The sequence below is a fragment of the Bombus huntii genome, chromosome 5 (genome assembly GCF_024542735.1).
Source record: "Bombus huntii isolate Logan2020A chromosome 5, iyBomHunt1.1, whole genome shotgun sequence".
Taxonomy (NCBI): Eukaryota; Metazoa; Arthropoda; class Insecta; order Hymenoptera; family Apidae; genus Bombus; species Bombus huntii.
Genome location: NC_066242.1, coordinates 13,643,868 through 13,662,360, shown reverse-complemented (window position 1 = coordinate 13,662,360; position 18,493 = coordinate 13,643,868). Strand labels below are relative to the sequence as shown.

The 18,493-nt window shown below is 42.2% G+C and overlaps 1 protein-coding gene across 3 annotated transcripts in view; it reads right to left on the bottom strand.

Annotated features, from left to right (window-relative positions):
* LOC126865621 (neuroligin-4, X-linked) overlaps nt 1–18,493 on the bottom strand; it is a 262,423-nt gene that overhangs the window by 33,141 nt on the left and 210,789 nt on the right. For all 3 annotated transcript variants that reach the window (XM_050618365.1, XM_050618366.1, XM_050618367.1), the window contains exon 10: nt 13,624–13,751. In XM_050618365.1, the coding sequence (XP_050474322.1) occupies nt 13,624–13,751 (128 nt within the window). The remainder of the gene's footprint in view (nt 1–13,623; nt 13,752–18,493) is intronic.

The window sequence follows — 18,493 nt, the reverse complement described above, 5'->3', positions numbered from 1 at the left end:
AATAGTACAAAGAATCCCCTTCTGAACTTTGATAGCGGCAAAAAGATACGGAGCAGACCGCTCCAATGGAAAACGTCGCAACTGCAAGAGAGGAAAGAAGAACCTTTAGATACAAAGATCCACCACTGCGTGAAGAGGAGATGAAGTCCATCCATCACCATATCTACCATACAAACTCTCCTCCCTCCTCTCTCCTTCCTTTGTGTCAAAAGTATAGGTCTGCTAGGTAAGCCTTACTGAAGAGTCTTACTAGCAGATCTCGGACAAAACACTTCTTCTTCTTCTTATTTATCAGCCCTACATCCTCCTGCTCTATTTCGTTGTTGTTTGTTATTTACGATTCAGCAGCTGTGAAATCACATATGGGCAAGATGATTTTACGCAGAAAGCAGCGGAGGGTTTTCGCGGCGGTTGTAATTGAAGATTGAGCCATTATCTTGGCAACCCCCGTTCGAGGAAGGATTGATTGCGATGAGTTTTAATAATCGTTCATCCAGGTCTAAATAGTCGTCAATTGAGGCCGCAGGTGTGTTGTCGTCGAGCTCAAGTTACTTTTCATAGACAATGTTGAACCGTATCGAAATGTCGTCGACTAGTTTTCGATATGACATTCAGAGGTTGATGTGGAGATATGTCGTGGTACTGGTGCTTTTTTTCTCATTTAGATGTCGTGGAAGAAAAATCGGACGAAAAATGGGAAGAAAAATCGGGTGCCGGGATTTGAACCTGGGGGTCCTGAACGTTCGTAACCAAGGACGTTAACCACTGCTCTGCCATCGTCCCGGTCATAGTTTGCTGTCGAGTGCAGCTACAAGGTGTTTGCTTTGCTGGCCGGACCGTTCGTATTCGTCGAGTAGTTTTGACACGGACTGGAATTGGTCCTTCAGATTGCTTTGCTCCCGAAGCAAGGAGGTGATTTCTTTTGTGTTTGCCATTGTTACAGTCGAAGATTTTATGGGCATGCTTCGCGACGAATGTACTTCGTTAACGAAGGTGACACTCGTGATGTGTGTAATATCGTGATATAATGTGTTTACAAAGAGTGGACAATAGAGATGTTAATCAGACAGAAAAAGACGATTGTTGTTCAACCTGAACTATTCACGCCAAACGCACAGAAAACAGCGCAATCCACACTCTCTCGGCAACGCCACTCGCAACCTCTGTCTCCGCTCAGCTCGCACTCTGCTTCTCGACTCGCACACTGTTTCTCGACTAACGCTCTGGTCGTTGCCGCATTCTGTTGTCTTTTTCCTAGGCCCACCGCACACGTGTTCTGCAGACGCTCGTGGCCAGGGTCACGTAGGTCTTTTCCACGAAACTATGCACTTGAAAAGACCGATGACACATTGATGGGCCCGACGACGCCTCGGCTCTCGCGACATTGTTCATAGTTCGCCCGATATTTCTTAGGCCTTTCGTCCACGATACTACATGTGTGATCGATGATTCCCGATATGGAGTTGTTCCGGCTGCAAGTTGTTGCTCGTCACTGTGCAGCGGAATATTGTTGGCGTGTGCCTCGCGAGGAAGGTGATCCTTTCCGAAGGTTGCACTCGTGTTGTTGTGAGACTGAAGTTGATGGAATTCGTTATGCTGATGATTGTCCAGCTGCGGCGGGAGACTGCATGGTTGCGTTTCTCTACCAACGGGTTATACCTCTTCGAAGGTGACGGCCGCTGACGTCACTGACTTTGCTGTAGTGGAAAAGCTCCCGCTGCTGGTTGTAATGGATTTACGTGGCACTGTATGGTGGTGGATGTCACTGGTCACTTTTCACATGACACGTAATCCGGATCGAAGGATCAAAATGCTCAACCGTTCGTGGAGAGACGAAGGGCGCCAACCGGACTCGTAAATTCCCGTTACGATTATATAATCGACACCACGAAGTGATCGATCCCCTGTTCCGTTCATATTTCGATAATAGAGGTGGTTGAACTGATTATAACACTGGATTAACAGGTTACAATATACACTTTGTTCCAACAACTTGTAGACACGATGCTTACGCTTGGTGCGTATAGATATAAGTTAACTGGATGACTGATCTAAGGGTGGAAAACCAGTCAAGAGATGTTGACTGATCTGAGGATGATGAACCAATGACAAACTATTGCTGGGTATTGGTCGCCCCACCACCGGTCGCTTACAGGTAGAAATGACCGTTGAACATGGGAAAAAACCGACATTCTCATTTTCTACCTGACCATAAGGAACGTCTCGACTTGAATATATTTTATAACGATTAAGGATACTAACGGTCCTAACGCTTAGTTTTATTAGAATTCCTTAGCATCATTGCGGTCCGATTAAATATATTTGCACAGGTCATGGCCGCCTCGACCGAGAGATGGATTCTGGGTTACATAAGGAGTCAACGGACGTAACAAAAGCAATGTTGATATTACAACCGAAGATAATAGCTTCAAATCTTCGACGACGCATATTTATTAATTATCCATTTTTGTCAACCCCGGCACAATGCGTATTATGCCATTGTTGCACACATTTTCGATGGAAGCTTAGAGCGAGGATATTTCGGAGAATAAGAGAGGAGAAATTCTTGGCTTCGAATCGACGAGACAATGAGATTGTAAAGGGGCACGTAGTGGATAAACGATATTTCGACGCCGGAGGCGGTAGACGCGATCCCTTGAATATAAAACGTATAGATGAAATTATTATTTCACCTTGCACGACGTAGTCAACCCTCGAAGAATCGCAGTCTTACAATTTCTTCTTTATTGCGCTGATTACTCGTTAGCTTAATCTTTGCAGAACAAAGAACACCAACGCAAAAGTTTGCCACACGTTTCAGAAATTTCTTCGTCCCAGAGGAGAGAAAGGAAACGAACAACGCGAAAGCTATTGGCCGATAAAAGCAGTGGCATTGGAATTTACGTGTTACTCATGAAACGTCAGCCTGAAGGTGGCCAAATACATCGTTGACGCGAGAGAACAACGCAGAAATAGGACGGGCCGTTTCGAGGAAGAGAGATCGGCCGCCTATACAACGGATGGAGACGTGGTTGGATAAAGCGTGTCAGAGCAAGGGAGAGAACACGTAGTAATTCACCAGAGCACGTATGCGTAGCCTAAGTGATACTACGTGACGATTTATGTTGGTGCATACGCGTGCGTGATGTTTGGCTAATATTCACAGTTACGGTTCGTCGTTGTACCCGAAATCGACGCGATAAAAGTGCGTAAATTTTGAAAGAAGAAAGGGAGCTACTCTCGAACGTTCTTCCTTTTCTACTAGATTTATTTAAATATTCATGCGTTACGTAATATTTGGATACGGAATAATTTATTATTTAAAATAAATACAACGATTTCTGTGCACTTATATGTATATAAACTTGCGATTTATTATTTTATCAATATCCATTGCAGCGATTCATGCGAATAGAGGCAGAAAATCAAACTTCGAGTCGGGCAGCGTGTTAATGTGAATTCATGCAACAGTTGACGAACGATTTGCATACAGTGTAGTCATAAGAATTTATTTATTTGATATACGCGCGAATTCACACCCGCTAAAGGGATAAATAAAAAATTGTTTTCGTAAACTGTAGTAGAAAAGTTGTTTAATTCTGGAAAATATCTATTGGAATTGAATATTTATGGTTTTATTCAGAATAATTGGTAACTCCAGTAGAAACGATTGATGCACAAACTTTTATCGTGTGCCATGTCGGTATTTAATAATACGCCAATGATTTGTCCACGAATTAATTAAAGTGAATCGAATAGAAATCAGAGGGAATCGAGGCCACAGCCGAGACTGCGACGCGGCCCTTGAGCAACGACCCTTCTTTTTGGAACTTGTTTACTTATGCCTGGGATTAAAGGCAGCAAGTCGAGTTAGTATTGGTAACTGAGCAAGAGTGCGCTGCCAGAGACTATCGCAAACCTATAAAGCGCTAAACACCAACTCCTCTATCTCTCCCATCGAACTTTCGAAGCTTCGAGATTTTGCTTTTACCGAGATTAGTTGAACTACCAGCCGAAAAGCTACCATCGGCAAACTCGCTAATTTACTACGAACTATCAAAGATGACACGCATGAATTTTCTCGCCAGGGCACCACTTTCCTGCTTCAGAATCTTAAGAAATTTCAGACATATCGTGTAACTCGGAACAATCTTTCCGTTCATTGAATCTCTCATGCTGATAAAATTTAAAAATTGCTGATAAATCGCTTCTAACTCTGACGCGATTTACTAAACAGTTTTATGCGAAACGAACTGCATAATTTACGTTATATTATACCGCTATTACAATGTGGTAAGAGCTGTCATGTACAGTGCGAGAGTTCGCCATTTATCGAAATATACGAAACGACGTATGATCTATAGCTGCTTGCCGAGATGGTGCGATACACATGCGCGTCGCAAAGACATCGACAGTTGGAATTATGCTACGGAAGTATATAAACCTCTCTCTTCTTTTTCATCATGTGTGTCTTTTCTTTTATGAATCGTATGTGCCCTTTATGAACGAATACTACGAAAGATTATATATATCAAGAACCACAAAGCTAAAGAAACCTTTTATCAAGGCCTGCATTCCTGTAGTCAAATCAAATATTCTACTTGTACTCTACTATTATAATAACATAATAAATCCATATTAAGTATCGAGAGAAGCGTGCGAGGTTCGCGATGGGAAATGCAAATTCAATCGACGAACAATCTTTGCCTGTATGTTAGCTCGTCGGGAAAGTTCGTCGATTTGGTAGACGTTGTAAACCATGTGCCAACAGACGTGAAACTTACGCGTCCTGGCGACAACTTTCTTAGAGCGTCGTATCGTGCGATGCTGCGCGGTGCCGTACCGCGCTATGCGCTTGGACGACAATGTTTGTTACCTGAAAAAGTTTCAGCGCTCGTGAAGCTGGTATCGTCGTCGTTGTCCTGACCTGCCGGAATATATTCCTACGCTAGGATAAAGAGGAACGAAGCATGGTCTTACATGTATCTATATCAGTCTCCTCTCGGATCCGCGTAATGGATTCAACTACAAAGTGCGAGGAGGAAAGTTTGGCGAAACTTCTCTCCGGTCGATGTGAGAGGCCAACGAAACTTTCTACTGGTAATCAGCAAAATAAATCTGGAAAGCCGAGATGGAATGGAGGAATTAACGAATTTCCGCCTTACAGTACGTTGTCGAACAATTCTCGCAAAGTCCGTTTGTACGATGTTTATCGATTGTATCTTTGAGAATTCACGATTTTACGATTACTATTAATCGTGACTGGGTTTTCTATTATCTCAGAAGGAAATTATAACGCGTGATAAAGGTTTTTGCTTAACGACGTATCGATCGTTAATCACTTTCTTCTAAACTTCTCGTCCTCAACCTCATATAGATACATATCTTATATATCTTATAGCTCGTTAGCAGACAAATTTGTTCAATATGATTCAAAGTAAACGCCCGCAGTAAACTTAGTCGGTTGAGAGTTTAAATTAGTTTTTCACCGGCAAACACGCACAATAGTGTGTAACACAATCAAACTTTCGACAAATTTGTTTTCCGACGTCGCGATGACCCGCTTTAATTTATGAGATTAAACAGGTCGCTGTAGCGAGCCTCTCGAAAGTTCAATACCGAAGTTTCATCGAAATCACATTCTTGATACGCCCAATCGTGGTAGCTCGCCGCTCTTTCGTTGACAGTTTGTCGAACAAAATAATTATTTTCGTGAGATTCGAGCCATGCAGAATGTTGTTTGCAGCAAATTCGTCATAATTGACATGCATTTACATTCGACAAAATTTTCCCTCATTTAGCTATCGTACTCTCAACAAAGTTATATACATATTTTCCATTATTCGATGGTCCTTGCTGTTACAAATAATATGATAAAAGGTGTCAATAAATCTGGGTAACGTTTAGTTTCCTCCAAGCTAAATTACACTTTGATGGAAAGTTTCGACTGAATTTGCCACCACCTACGGAAGAGAGGGGAGGGCAGTTTCGAGATATACGTTGAGCAGAGTTTGAGTGCAATTAAATTTTACTTTGATTCGTTCCTAGGCTACTCCCCGCTCGTTGTTCAATGAACGTTCAAGGAAATGAACTTGTACAATTTCCCTTATTTCCCCTGCATTATGACGCCGCGCCGGTGTTCGCACTAACACGAACGTTTATTCATAGCGAGAACTATTAATAATTTTCACAGCAGTGGCTGCACCCACTAAATTAATAACCGTATTTTAATTAAAACGCATGCCGCATTTCTGTAACGAAAACGCAATGTGCCTCGAGGCGAGGGGAACACATTTGTGGTGTTTTTATACTCTGAATCCTTTACGACGATGATAAACAAGGACTTCTGGCTACTAGTGTTCTTAACATTGAAAAAGTACCGACATTTTAATAATGAATTTATTACAACTGCGAATTAATTCACTTTCGATCGTCGATCGCAATGAAGCAAGAATTTTAATACTCAAAGAAATATATTCATTGTGATTATTTTGTAACTGCACCGTTTGTAGTTTTTTAGTTTTATGAAATTCTCAGTATTGTTTATCTTACAAGGAGAATCGAATCTTGGAAATCACGTAATTAACTTTCGCTGATACGCGAATAGACTTTATCGTCGAGCCCGCCGTTGTATTTTTCGCCGAGACTGAGGAATGTTTAATAAAAGCTCGAATATAAATCGACGGCGTCGAACGACGAGAAACTGTATCGTGGCTCGCGTTGGCCGTTATCGTTAATCAGAGTTCACGATACCACCCTTGATAACAAAAGCCGCAGGCATGATCGAGCAATTCGATAACGCTTTCGTTTATAATTCGCGTAGATGAGAATTGTTTCGCTGGTTACCGGTTTGAAAAAAAATTTCATCTTGTAATATAGCCGAGTATAGATCCGAATTTCATAAATTTCACGAATACACACGATAACATTGGAAGAGACCTAAAGGTTGGCGACAACATGTCGATTTTCAGCCTTGGCTCCTTGCCTTGAATGATCGGTCAGCCCATACATCTTATTCCCTAGCCATTCTTCAAAAATGGCGCTTCCAAGCGTTCGTGCCATAAATTCGAACCTCGGAGATAAAACTCGTGGTAGTAGCTTGTCATAAGTCGAAGATTATTGCTAGATGCGTCGAATGTTAAAAAAGATTATGAACGATCGGTTCTGGATTTTTATCGTGCTGTTGTATCATGAACGTGACCAAAAGTCTTTCAAATTTGCATCAACAACCTCTGATAGTGCGATCTGCTTAAAAGATTTTAATAAAGCTATAGCATATGTATACAGAGATATACACAAAGAGATTTTTTTACTGGAAAGACAGCAAAGCAGAATTCGTTACTTATTTAGTAGTTATGCGTGCACAACTTCCTTGGTCATGAACATAAAGAAATGTAAGCTGTCACAGTTTTTAATTAGATGTAAACGTTCAACCGGCAGAGTTGCGAATTTTAATAACACGTCGCAGCCGCTGCTCTTTTTCAGTTTTCACATTGCCACTGGGCAATGGCTGCGCCTCCGTTTCTGTACGGAGAACACTTCATTTCCGAATCCGTGTTCGTTGAATTCGGGCTCGTAAATCCAACCGAACGAAAAGAAGACAGGGGAGTGAAGCGGTGAACGAACAAAAGCGTCTTACGAAATGCACGATTTTTCTCTTCTCCTACGATATATTCTCCACTCCGTAAACCCTTTCCTCTTCCCCCACTTTTCTTTCCCCCCCCAAAAAAAAGAAAATGGTTCAACCACACCAGATATTATCTCCTTAAATTGCGTTTTGTGCAAATGTACCGTGGCGCGATATAACTACGTAATTTTGGATTCATGACAAGCGATTATCGACTTCCGGTGAGTTCCACCGGTTCAGGAGGAACTCTCACTTCGTAAAAGCTCGACGAAGAGCCGGGGAAGTAGCGTTGCGGAAGATGGCTTGCAGTGAAGTTACGTTTAACGAACCTTCACCGCACCGTTTCACCGGCTTCCGCTATAACGCTGGGTCTTAAGCTCTTTTTCCGCCTTCCGGTGAGCCGTTAGCTGGCTTCACGGAAACCGGTTGTTTGCAAGACGATGCCTATGGATTGACTTCTCCGCGTCGTTTCTCATTCGATCGCTGCGCATCTACCTGGAAGAGTGTCGGTAGTTAAAAAGTATCGCGATCTCGGCCGATCCTTTTGCGATGCGAGCAAACGTCGGTTTGTTGGACGTATTTATGGCAAGAATCGTAAAACGTAGACGCGCGTTTTTACGGTTACGATGGTACAACGGAAGCGAAGGAAATGACGAAATAACGACTAGTTTTGTCGTTGCGCATCTTTCCGAATTGCATGCGCAATTCATCTGAGGTTTGGCTGTAATAATCCTTAAAGTTCATGTCTTATGCCAGTACTTGGGGTAGCCGACGAAGTAATTAAAATTCCTAGAATTCAAGAACTCAAGAGAAATTTAGAACTTACATGCTAAATTTGTAAAATTCCGCGACGACGAGTCTCACGATTTCTCGGACTATAACAGTTTCGAATGGAGGAATTTTCAAGCTATAGCGCGATACAAACTTTCATAACGCGTATCCATTTTTACCAGTGTTATATTTTCACGCATATTCGCTGATTTTAAAATAATAAATAACAGATTATAAAACTTTACAGCCATAGATAGTTTTCACGCATTCAATCACAGAGTGTCAATCATTCGTGTATCACTATCGAAACGTGCCAAACGCGAATTCTCTTTCATTTCATATATCTATCATATTATTCAAGCGCACGTCGGGTTCATAGCATCGACGATAAGATGATTTATTCGAGCCTGATGTATAACATTCGCGAAAGGTGAACACGCTGATCGATTTGTAGCTGCTTCATCGTAGGTGAATTATTTTTCTCGATACTTTTGCAACCAGGCAGTGGAAATTTTAAATCCATTTTAAGCGCCTGAATGTTTCACGGGAAAATACCAAGGGGATGTTTACATATGCAACGTTGCTGCTAGTCCTTTGCTATTTCTTTCGTGAAATATCCTATAAACGTCTAATGCATATTCTATGCTGCCGTCTTTTTCCTCTACCTCTTTTAATCCTCCCCCATACTCAAGTAATTTCATCTTCAAATGGTTTGTTGATATACTTTCATACTCTTCGATCGAAACTTTCCCCCATATGCTGAAGTGAAAATATGATTAGTTCTCATCAACTCTATTTCCCTGTCTGATATAACTTTGCTCCACAAACTGCTATAATTCCCAAAATATTATTTATCGATATATGATCGAGAAAGGGTATTAGAGAATACGTTCCATGGAGAAAATCAGCAGAAGAAGAGCAGGAAGAGGGACACGGTCACAGTCAAAGCGATTCTATGCACAGTCGAACTATGCATATCGTGTTTGCCCACATTATCTATTTCAGTTTATATTCTTTCCACTTGAGCATAAATTTGTTTTAATTTCCAGTATTTTGCAACCAATATTTTAATATTACGCGTTACGTATCTGTATTTCAAATAGTTTTCTTTTATCGTTAGAAAATAGAATTTTTAGTAAATTATTATGCGCTCTGCGCATCTCCGGGAATTATTTTCACTTTGCGCGAAGCTTGCTGTAAAGTGGATCCTTTAAACGGTAAGAAAGTTTCAACTTCGGATATCTTTGCCAGACCTCCATTTTCTATTTCTCTTTTTTCCTCCACTTCTGCATCTTCTTCGCAACTTACCATGAGAAGACGCTTCAAACGAGGAAGACTACAACAACAATGCGGCGGATTGTACAGATGCAGCAAATGTGTTAGCGTGTAGTTTGCAAACAGGCGAGTTTGGGCGGCGTTGCCTTGCAGCTGTGGCACACGACACCCCCATTACGCGATCGCGTGCACGACACCCCCGTTGAGAGACCGGTAACTGCGATTTCGAAACAACGTGTTTGTGTTCGGACACGGTTAGATGCATGCGGTCCCGAATGCGGAACGACATCGCCTGACAAACTGTTCGAACGGCTAGAAGTGGTTTAGATCTTATCGTAGTCCGGAATCTTCGGAAAGTTTAGTTGCATCAAAGTACAATGGTCTATCGTATACTTTCGAGAAACGTTTTAAACATTTACAGATAGTAGAAGATAAACCGTAAATAGAATCTGTAGAAGAAGAACGAAAGAGTTACTTTAAAATGATTATACGTGCAAAGGTAAATTAATGTACCATTTTGGCGTTTCTCTCTTGGCACTTGCCTTTTGAAGTTATTTCTCTATTCATATTTGACCGAAGAAGACGTGTACGAAATCGCGAGTTCTTGGAATTTCGCATCGCCAATGCTTAAGGGAGTTTGCTTACGTGCGGTGGATGCAGAGGATGGAAAACGGGTGGGACGTGTACTACAAGTAAATTATAGCGACCGAATGTTGTTTTAGTCCTGCGGTTGATTCTAGGTGTGTGCGAGCGACGGGGCTACTGTTGGTACCTTAATCGATGGCGAAACGGGATATGTTTGTATCGAAGATAAGGGTTGGTCACGTGGAACGAAGATTTATACAGGTATCTGCTTTGTACAAAGTTGCTGGCTGGATTCAATTATCGATAGAAACGCTTTTAGAGTATCGATAAAAACGTAATCGACGATTTTCAAAAACGTTCTACATTTGAGGCGTTTTTAATCAAAATTTTACTCTGAGAAGGAAAGAGTACGATGACGTGTAGTACTTTGGCTAATTTCTCGGGGAGTTAATTAAGTCCCGGGATTAAGAAAGCTTACTCTGCTTCGTTTGTATTTGTATTAATATAGCGAAAGAATATCGATTAATATATATTACACGTCAGATATACACATCAAGGAGCGTACCGATTAAAATTTCTCATTCGCGTGAAAATTAATCGTGACATCAATTCCAAACGGAAGAATCTTTCTACCCTTCTTAAACTGCTGTAACTAAACAAGCTCATCCGACACAACGTTTCACGGTCCCTAAACAACGTCGTCATCCCCTTTATGGAACTAAATTAATTAGCTTGTGTCTGTAGGAAAACAAAGTTACCTACAGAGATGTGGTTTCTCTGGACCGAGAAGAGGGTTGTTTCCTCCCTGGTTGGCTGGTAACGAAGAGGCCAGTGACTTGAGATCCAAACCGAGCTCATTCGGCCAGATAAGAAAGACAAAGGAAAAAAATTAATGGTCCTCCCTTTCCGGTCCATTTTCACGGCCCATTTTTCACGGATCGCGCTCTACAAGGATCGTGGGAACAGCTACGGAATGTGGACTATTGCTTCACAGTGATTTTTCACTACTCCCTGAGAAATGGTAACTGCAACCGTGTCCCGCCGTGTCTCGCTGACTCCTACCTATGTCCCTGCCGCGCCCACCGATTCTTTAGCCGATACCGAGCAGCCAGTGAATCGTTCGGGAACTACCGCACCGGTGATCTGTTTCGCCGCTCGTGTCGCTGATCGAAAAGATTCTATTCTCTTTTTAGCGTGGTACACGAAGAATGGTCCCTCGGTTGATCTACTCGAGAAGTCGCTCTTTTTACACTGACGCTCGCCACCGCACCTTATACGTCAACTTTCTTAGAATTTCTCTTTTATTCCTTTTCGAGTATCGAAACTGTTTGCTCCTATTTGTTCGAAACTTGGTTTGTTAGAGACGTCTAAACTAATTAAAGTTTCTCGCCAATAATCTTCATTTTTCACGAATATATACGATATACCTCTCTATGTAAAATGACAAGGTTTACGAAAGATAGTTTCCAGTTAGTTTAAACCGCAGCCGAACGCCTAAAGTGGGTGGATATGATCAAAGATCTATGAACGATGCGTAGCCGGGTGATAATAAAGTTCGGGCTCATCGCACTCGTTGACGAGTCTCGAAATTTTGATAATATCGTTAATAGCGGGAGCCTGGTTAATTAGCGCCTAATGAATTTCAAATGACGGGGGTTAACGATAATAATAAATTATACGCGATAGGGTATCGAAGCCGATGGCCGGCGCTGCGGTTAAGCAACAGTCGGTACGATTACGCTGGTCCAACTATTGATCACTCATTAATGAAACGATCGTCTGATACGTTCGCCGAGTTTCTACCGCGCTCAAGTATCATACACCGCTGGCACACACTTGACAGCTCAATATTTCACCGTGGTCGTCCGGCCTCGATACAGTACCGAGGACGATTACATCAACCCGTTATTACTGGCAGGATATGCGAATCGGTCAGGACTAATATTAATCTCGACCTGAATAATGTACGGTTTAATCACATCTGACGACCACGATACTATTTTCGAAGGATCTTTTCAATTTTCTTTTCGGATCTCTTAGATCGTTCTCATTGTCAGTGACAAAATTCGCTCCGAGAACGAGGCAATCTTTCTCGATAAATCAAGCGAAACGTTCAATTTCTTTTGACTAATGTCTTCCACGTGTAAACAGAAAAATTCATGGCTATAAGAACTACCGTGTCCTTCTTCTTGCCTCTCGAATTCCCATCAATAGATTTGAAAGAGCGTATGAAGGTGTTCGTTGATGAGGAATACAATAAGAATCCAATACGACGAATATAGATACGTTTCTCTTTTTTTATCAACTCTATCATGTCACGTAGACGCGGAATTCCGTGAAAAGATGTTCCTGGAAACTGGGAAAACATGGAAAGCTAGGGAATTCGTTCACGGAAGGACGATCGTGGCTGAGCGAATCTTCATCCACTGAAAAAGGCTCTTCCTTTCCAACCTTGTACACGTGTTGTGGCAGTTTCATCCCTTTGATAACGAATTTTCGCTATTTCACCGGGTGAATGCATCGCTCTAATGATTTCATTAAACGAATGTTCGTGGTCAGTTATTTACAGAGAGAGTTTATTTCTCGTTTCAGCTACACCTGTCGGAATATCATTTTTGTTCCAATTCGCTACACATCCGCGTGCGTTCCTTTTGAACCGTGATGCTCGTTGTATCAAGCGAATCACTGCCATGAAACACTCCTAATTAGCTTAATTAGAGCTTTCACATTGCCTTGAAATGCTAATGGAATTATGCTGGCGTTCATCTTTACGTTACGAGGCAAAAAACGCGGCGCGTAGAGTAGGGGAAAAAAAGATAAAAACATCGGTTGAGAAAGAGAGAGAGAGAGAGAGAGAGAGAGAGAGAGAGGAGAAAAGTGTAAACGGAGAGGGAATGGATGAAAGAGTGAAAGAGGAAAGAAACGGCGGGGAAAAAGGCTGCAAATTCTTTTCCAGGTCAAAGGGTTCCTTTCACGTCATCTGCCGTGTGCTCGAGAGCCGCTGAAAATAAAAACGATCTCGCGAAACGTCTTTTCCCTCTCGGCTCTTTCCAAGCTGGACAAGCGAGCCACGAACCCCGTTTCCACAGGGGGCACTTCATTTTTCCACTGCGATGGAAACATGCCTCTGGCGGCTATCCCCTTGATTTCACGTTAATTCGACTCGCATATGATTCATGAGCCACGTATTACTGGTCTTCTAAATGAAATCATATAGCGAAAGTGCCGTAGAGCACTGTGCGCCCGCCCGATGAAGCTACCCTCTAATTAGATGGTCAAACGAAAAATGCAAGCGTCGTAAAATTCGCGTAACAGGATCTTAGCGACTCGAGTGATTTGAGGACTTCAGGTGTTCAGTGACTTACCGATCTCCAAGTATTTCTGGTGCACTGGATCGTATTGATCCCACGTCAAGCTACGGAAACGGCTTTTCTCCCGGCTGGCGAGCAGAAGCGTATCGTTTCGACTGTGGTGATCGATCACGTTCGGGTTCCTGCAAGGAAAGCGTAAATCGTTGTTTAGATACGTACGTATGCACATGGAGACTTGTTCGAATAGCCCGATCGCAGTTCCACCGACTGCTGCTCAGTCGTATTTCACTCTGCTTTCTCTTCGTATTCGAAAGATATTCTCTACGTGTCCTATTACTATTCCTCACAATTCATTTACGTAAATTTCAAGTGATCTATTTGACAAATGGAATCTTACATAAATCCAGGATGTCTTCCAGCAGTGGAATGTTCAACCTTCAAAGTATCCGTTTTTTTAAATACAGCTGCGCTATTTTCAGGATATGCCCATTTATTCGGCGGAAGTGTCTTTGCTTTAAGTAATAATGATTCTATACAGCGTTTTGTTTCATTTTTATACGTTATCTTATAGAAACGGACAGAGATCAAAATGCAACGTTTATATCGACGGTATTATTTAGATAATTAACTGAAAGCAACGTGTTTCTGCCAATATCAATGAATAGATCGAATAATATACTCTCTATCGATGTCTCTTTATCATACTAGCAAAGACAGATCGAAGCTTCCTAAGCTGTATGGTTTGTCTCAAATAGCATGCTTGTCACGTTACGCGATGATGACCAAACTAATCGAAGCGCAGTCTCCGGTTGTCGATACTCGTTAACCTTTCCGGAAAATGAATGGCTTCGAAGGAGGCGCGTCCAATCCGCAGGCATCGACGAATTAACGCAACAAGTAGCGAATCGAAAGTGAATTAAGCCGCGAGCCGCGACGTGCGCTTTGTTCGCGCGTTCCCAGTCCGGCCACGGACAGGCTGGAAGAACACGGCCACGGAATTCAGAATGTGGTCGGCGATTCGCTTACCAGGATTCGGGACACGATCACGGCATAATTCACTATCGAGAACTTTGCTTGTCCGTGGTTCCGTGCATACAAGAGAGGGGTCGTTGTCCCATACTGCGACATCGGTTCAATTACGCGGTTACTTTATCCTGTTTTCTGCAGGTAATACGCAATCAAGCCGTTGTTTACAGGAACAGTACACGCGCTTCTTGCATCCTTTGACGACACTTGAATTTTTCATGGGAATCGAATCGAGATACCGAAGGTCGATTAGATTTTTTCCTTGGTATATGATTAGTGATTTTTGAAATCAGAAACTATGAGAAGTCATGTTGAATTGCGCGATATTGTTAAAAATAGCTGTAAAAGTGTTGCGATAGGATACTGAAAATATAAAAAAGGATGTCGCAGGAATATTAAAATAAAAAATAATTACAAGATGATCGTAAAAAATGTCAGTTTGCAGGAGAGATTTTTATTCGGCAATGTCACACGGATGGCACTAAAGTGATTCGAAAGCTGAAAGCGACGTAGGTGCACGAAACAGATAGCTGCTCGTGTCTCGCGACCTTTTCTGCCTCTAGGGAGGCAGATCTCGGTGTCAACCGATGGAGAACAAACATGCTCTTTTTACGAGCGAGAAAACATGCGGCGAGAGCTTCAGTTTGCCAGCGAGAATTCGATTTTTTCCGACAAGACATATGAAAACCTCGCTTTAAGACAGCTTCCGAACACCGAAAACTCGGGGAAAAATGGTAAACATTGAAAACGCTGTGTGAAAAACGATCCACAAAATTCACAAAGCTCTCAAATCGTTGGAAACAATACGACCGATAGGGAAAGCTGACTGGTCCCATCAACGATGAAAAATCATCCCCTTTTTCGTCGAACGTAATTTTTCAAAGAAAACCGTGCGGTTATCCGGTAACGAATAGCAGCGCTAGAAAAAAAAAAAAATTGGATCCCGCATCGAGGTGGTCGGACTTTTGGCGAAGCGGAATTTAATCGACGGAACCAATTGACCGAATTCTATGACGCGCTATGCCGCTTCAAAAAACCATCGATCCGAGTATTCCGCGGCGATAATGGGGAACTGTGGCTGCGTATTATTCGGCCGGACGATTCCGCGAGATTTATAGCTGGGCAGGGGATAAATGTTAAATTTCGTGACGCTTGATTTTGAAGCGGTTTGATGAATCGCTCTCCCAGGCGGCAAAATATTTTCCTGTTTGGCGTATAATCGCGGAAATTGGTCTCGTGGGTTCGCGTGCTAGCGGGAGAATCGCACACAGAATGATCAGGAACGTAAAATATATCGGTCAAGAACTCTGTCCGAGTTGCCTCGGATGTCTCTGGACGCCGCCGGATCAACCTCATCACTCGTAAAACATTTAGGAAAGATCCCAAAATATTAGGTAGTCCTTTGTTTTCAGACCTCATTTAGGATCACGGTGAATTTTAACGAATTTAAAGGAGAAAAAGTAAAGCTGGAGGTGTGTAAAGGTCCCTCTGAATCTGGCAGAGAAAGAATCTCCCATCCGCTTTAATTCTGTAATTAAAGAGGTAAATGGTAATTCTCGGACGCCCCAATTGTGCTACTTGCGTTTAAAGCACCAAGTCCCTGACCCGTTTTCAGCTGAAGTATCTTGAACAGAAGTTCCAACAGGCCAATGTATAGTCACGAATTCGGATTTAGTGGATCAAGTGCTTAAAGAGGCGCGTATCGTGCTGGGATCGAGAAGGAGGTGCAGGCGTCATCGTATTAATTTCTTCGACGGTACAATGCCTAGCAAAAAGGACCTTTCGATCACTAAGATCCTCGTCGAACATACTAATTAGAACAAACTGTTTATAGGTGCAACAGGAAACTTGTTTGAAGTAGATTGAGGCAATAAGGTAGAGAGAATCTGTCTATGTTCAGGCAATAGTCAGATGAAAATTTCAACAGTAGTGTTGTTGTTTTCTAGCCGCAGTTAAATTACCGTAAATTATCACGAAATGTGAATACAAAGCGCTACTTTACGCCTAAGCTCTTAGACGAATACAATGGAGACATCCTCGAGTTTCAGAAGCTGTTCGCGAATGCTCGAGTGAAATTGCGCTTATACTATATGTGTCCTTCCTTTCTGTTCACGACTTCGTAAGCATCCAGTGCAACAATCCGCGTGCAGTGTATCCGACACATAGAGACAGGCAAACGGATAACCGAATGAATAGATCACGTAATCGTGCGGGAGAGTAACGATTAAATGGAAATGCTGCACAATCCAAAAGCTGTGATCCAAATTCCGCGGTATGGTTGCATTTTCGCCAAAGAGATGTTCAACGTGATTTCCTGTTTCCCCCTTTCGTGATTTTACATGTCGGAGTTGATCGATTCCATTCATCAAGGATCGATACTACGCGATGCTAAGACCCTACATTTCAGTCTCTGCTTCAATGTATCGTGTCGAATCTCTGTGATCACTCCGATAGCGAATTCAGACAGGTAAGACAGTGTGCAGCTGTTCCTTATTAGACAAACGCAACGTAGCCAGCTTCAAAGGTAATGAAGCAAAGTGGGAGTGTCTCTACGGTAGAGTAAATGTAAGATAGTATCGGTATAACGTAGGATGGGTTAGTGTATCATTAGACAACGAGCATACCACACGCTACACGTACTATATAAGTACATTGTTCTTGTCGAAAGAAGAATGGCGCGAAAAAGAGTAACAGATTGAACCCAAGCTTAACAGTTACACGCGCGTTTCCACGTTTACCATTTATTACGGACTTTAGTCGAAAATATGTGTGACTTCGAAGTGCAAAAAGGTCCTTGAATTCTTTCGTCGACTGTTTTTCAACGTATTCTGTCGCAGCAGTGTAACAAACTGAATGAGAATTCGAGGTAAGCACGGCACGTGGAAAGCCGTCCTCGTTTTCTTTTCCTCGTTTTCGTTCGCTGTTTAAAGCGCACTTTTATCCGTTTCAACCGAGCGGACGCTCGCCTCCTGACTACCGCCACAAACTTTTCGCACAGCCAGAACAAAAAAATGCTACTCCCCGAGACAAGAACTCTACCAGAAATGGCGGTTCAGTTATAACTTTGCGGTGAGTTAATGTAAACGTTAACGAAGTGCAGAACTTGCGATGAACAAAAAGTCGAAGTTCACGGATATACCGATAAGGGGAAATTTAAGATTTCAGCCTGAAGAATGGCAAGGTTGCGGCTTATGAAATAAAACCATGGATATCTATAAGTTTTTGTGTAAACATCGTTCTTTTCGCATGAAATAAATTAAGAAATTAGCAACTTCCCGATATGCTCAATTTTCATGCCGTTAATTATACTGTCTAGAAGATCTTTATTCTATTATTATTATTAATCTGAATATCATTGAATCGTTGTACAAAACGAAATCTGGCAAATTCGGTAGCCGATTTGGCGATGATCCAAAGGATTCGAAGCTGTGATGGCTTCAAGATTGGCCCGGCGGTGAGTGAATAGGCAGCCGTAGGAAAGTTGGCAAGCGATTCCAGTCAGCCGACACCTCTCCTCGAGACTTTTTTCGTGTTGATTGTAACTTCGTAGGTGTGTAGCTGTCAGCTTGTTCCTCGTAAGCTGATGGGATTCGGTTAGACGTGACAAGCTTGTTTCAGCGTTCGCACTTCTTCAGCTTCGCGATCAAATTCACACGAAGATCGGATACTAAATGTAGGATACACATTGGATATTAAATGTAGTTTGTTCTAATCTAGTACAGATGAAATTTGGTGATTTTACCAAGATGCTAGAGCACGATCCATGTAGAGATTTGTAAAAAAATTTTTAATCGGCTCCTACTAGGAAGGCTAAAAATGACTTGTGATCGTTTGATCGTACATTGATCTATTTCATTTATCCTAAGTGCAAATTCCCTTTAGAATCCGTTTATTGTTT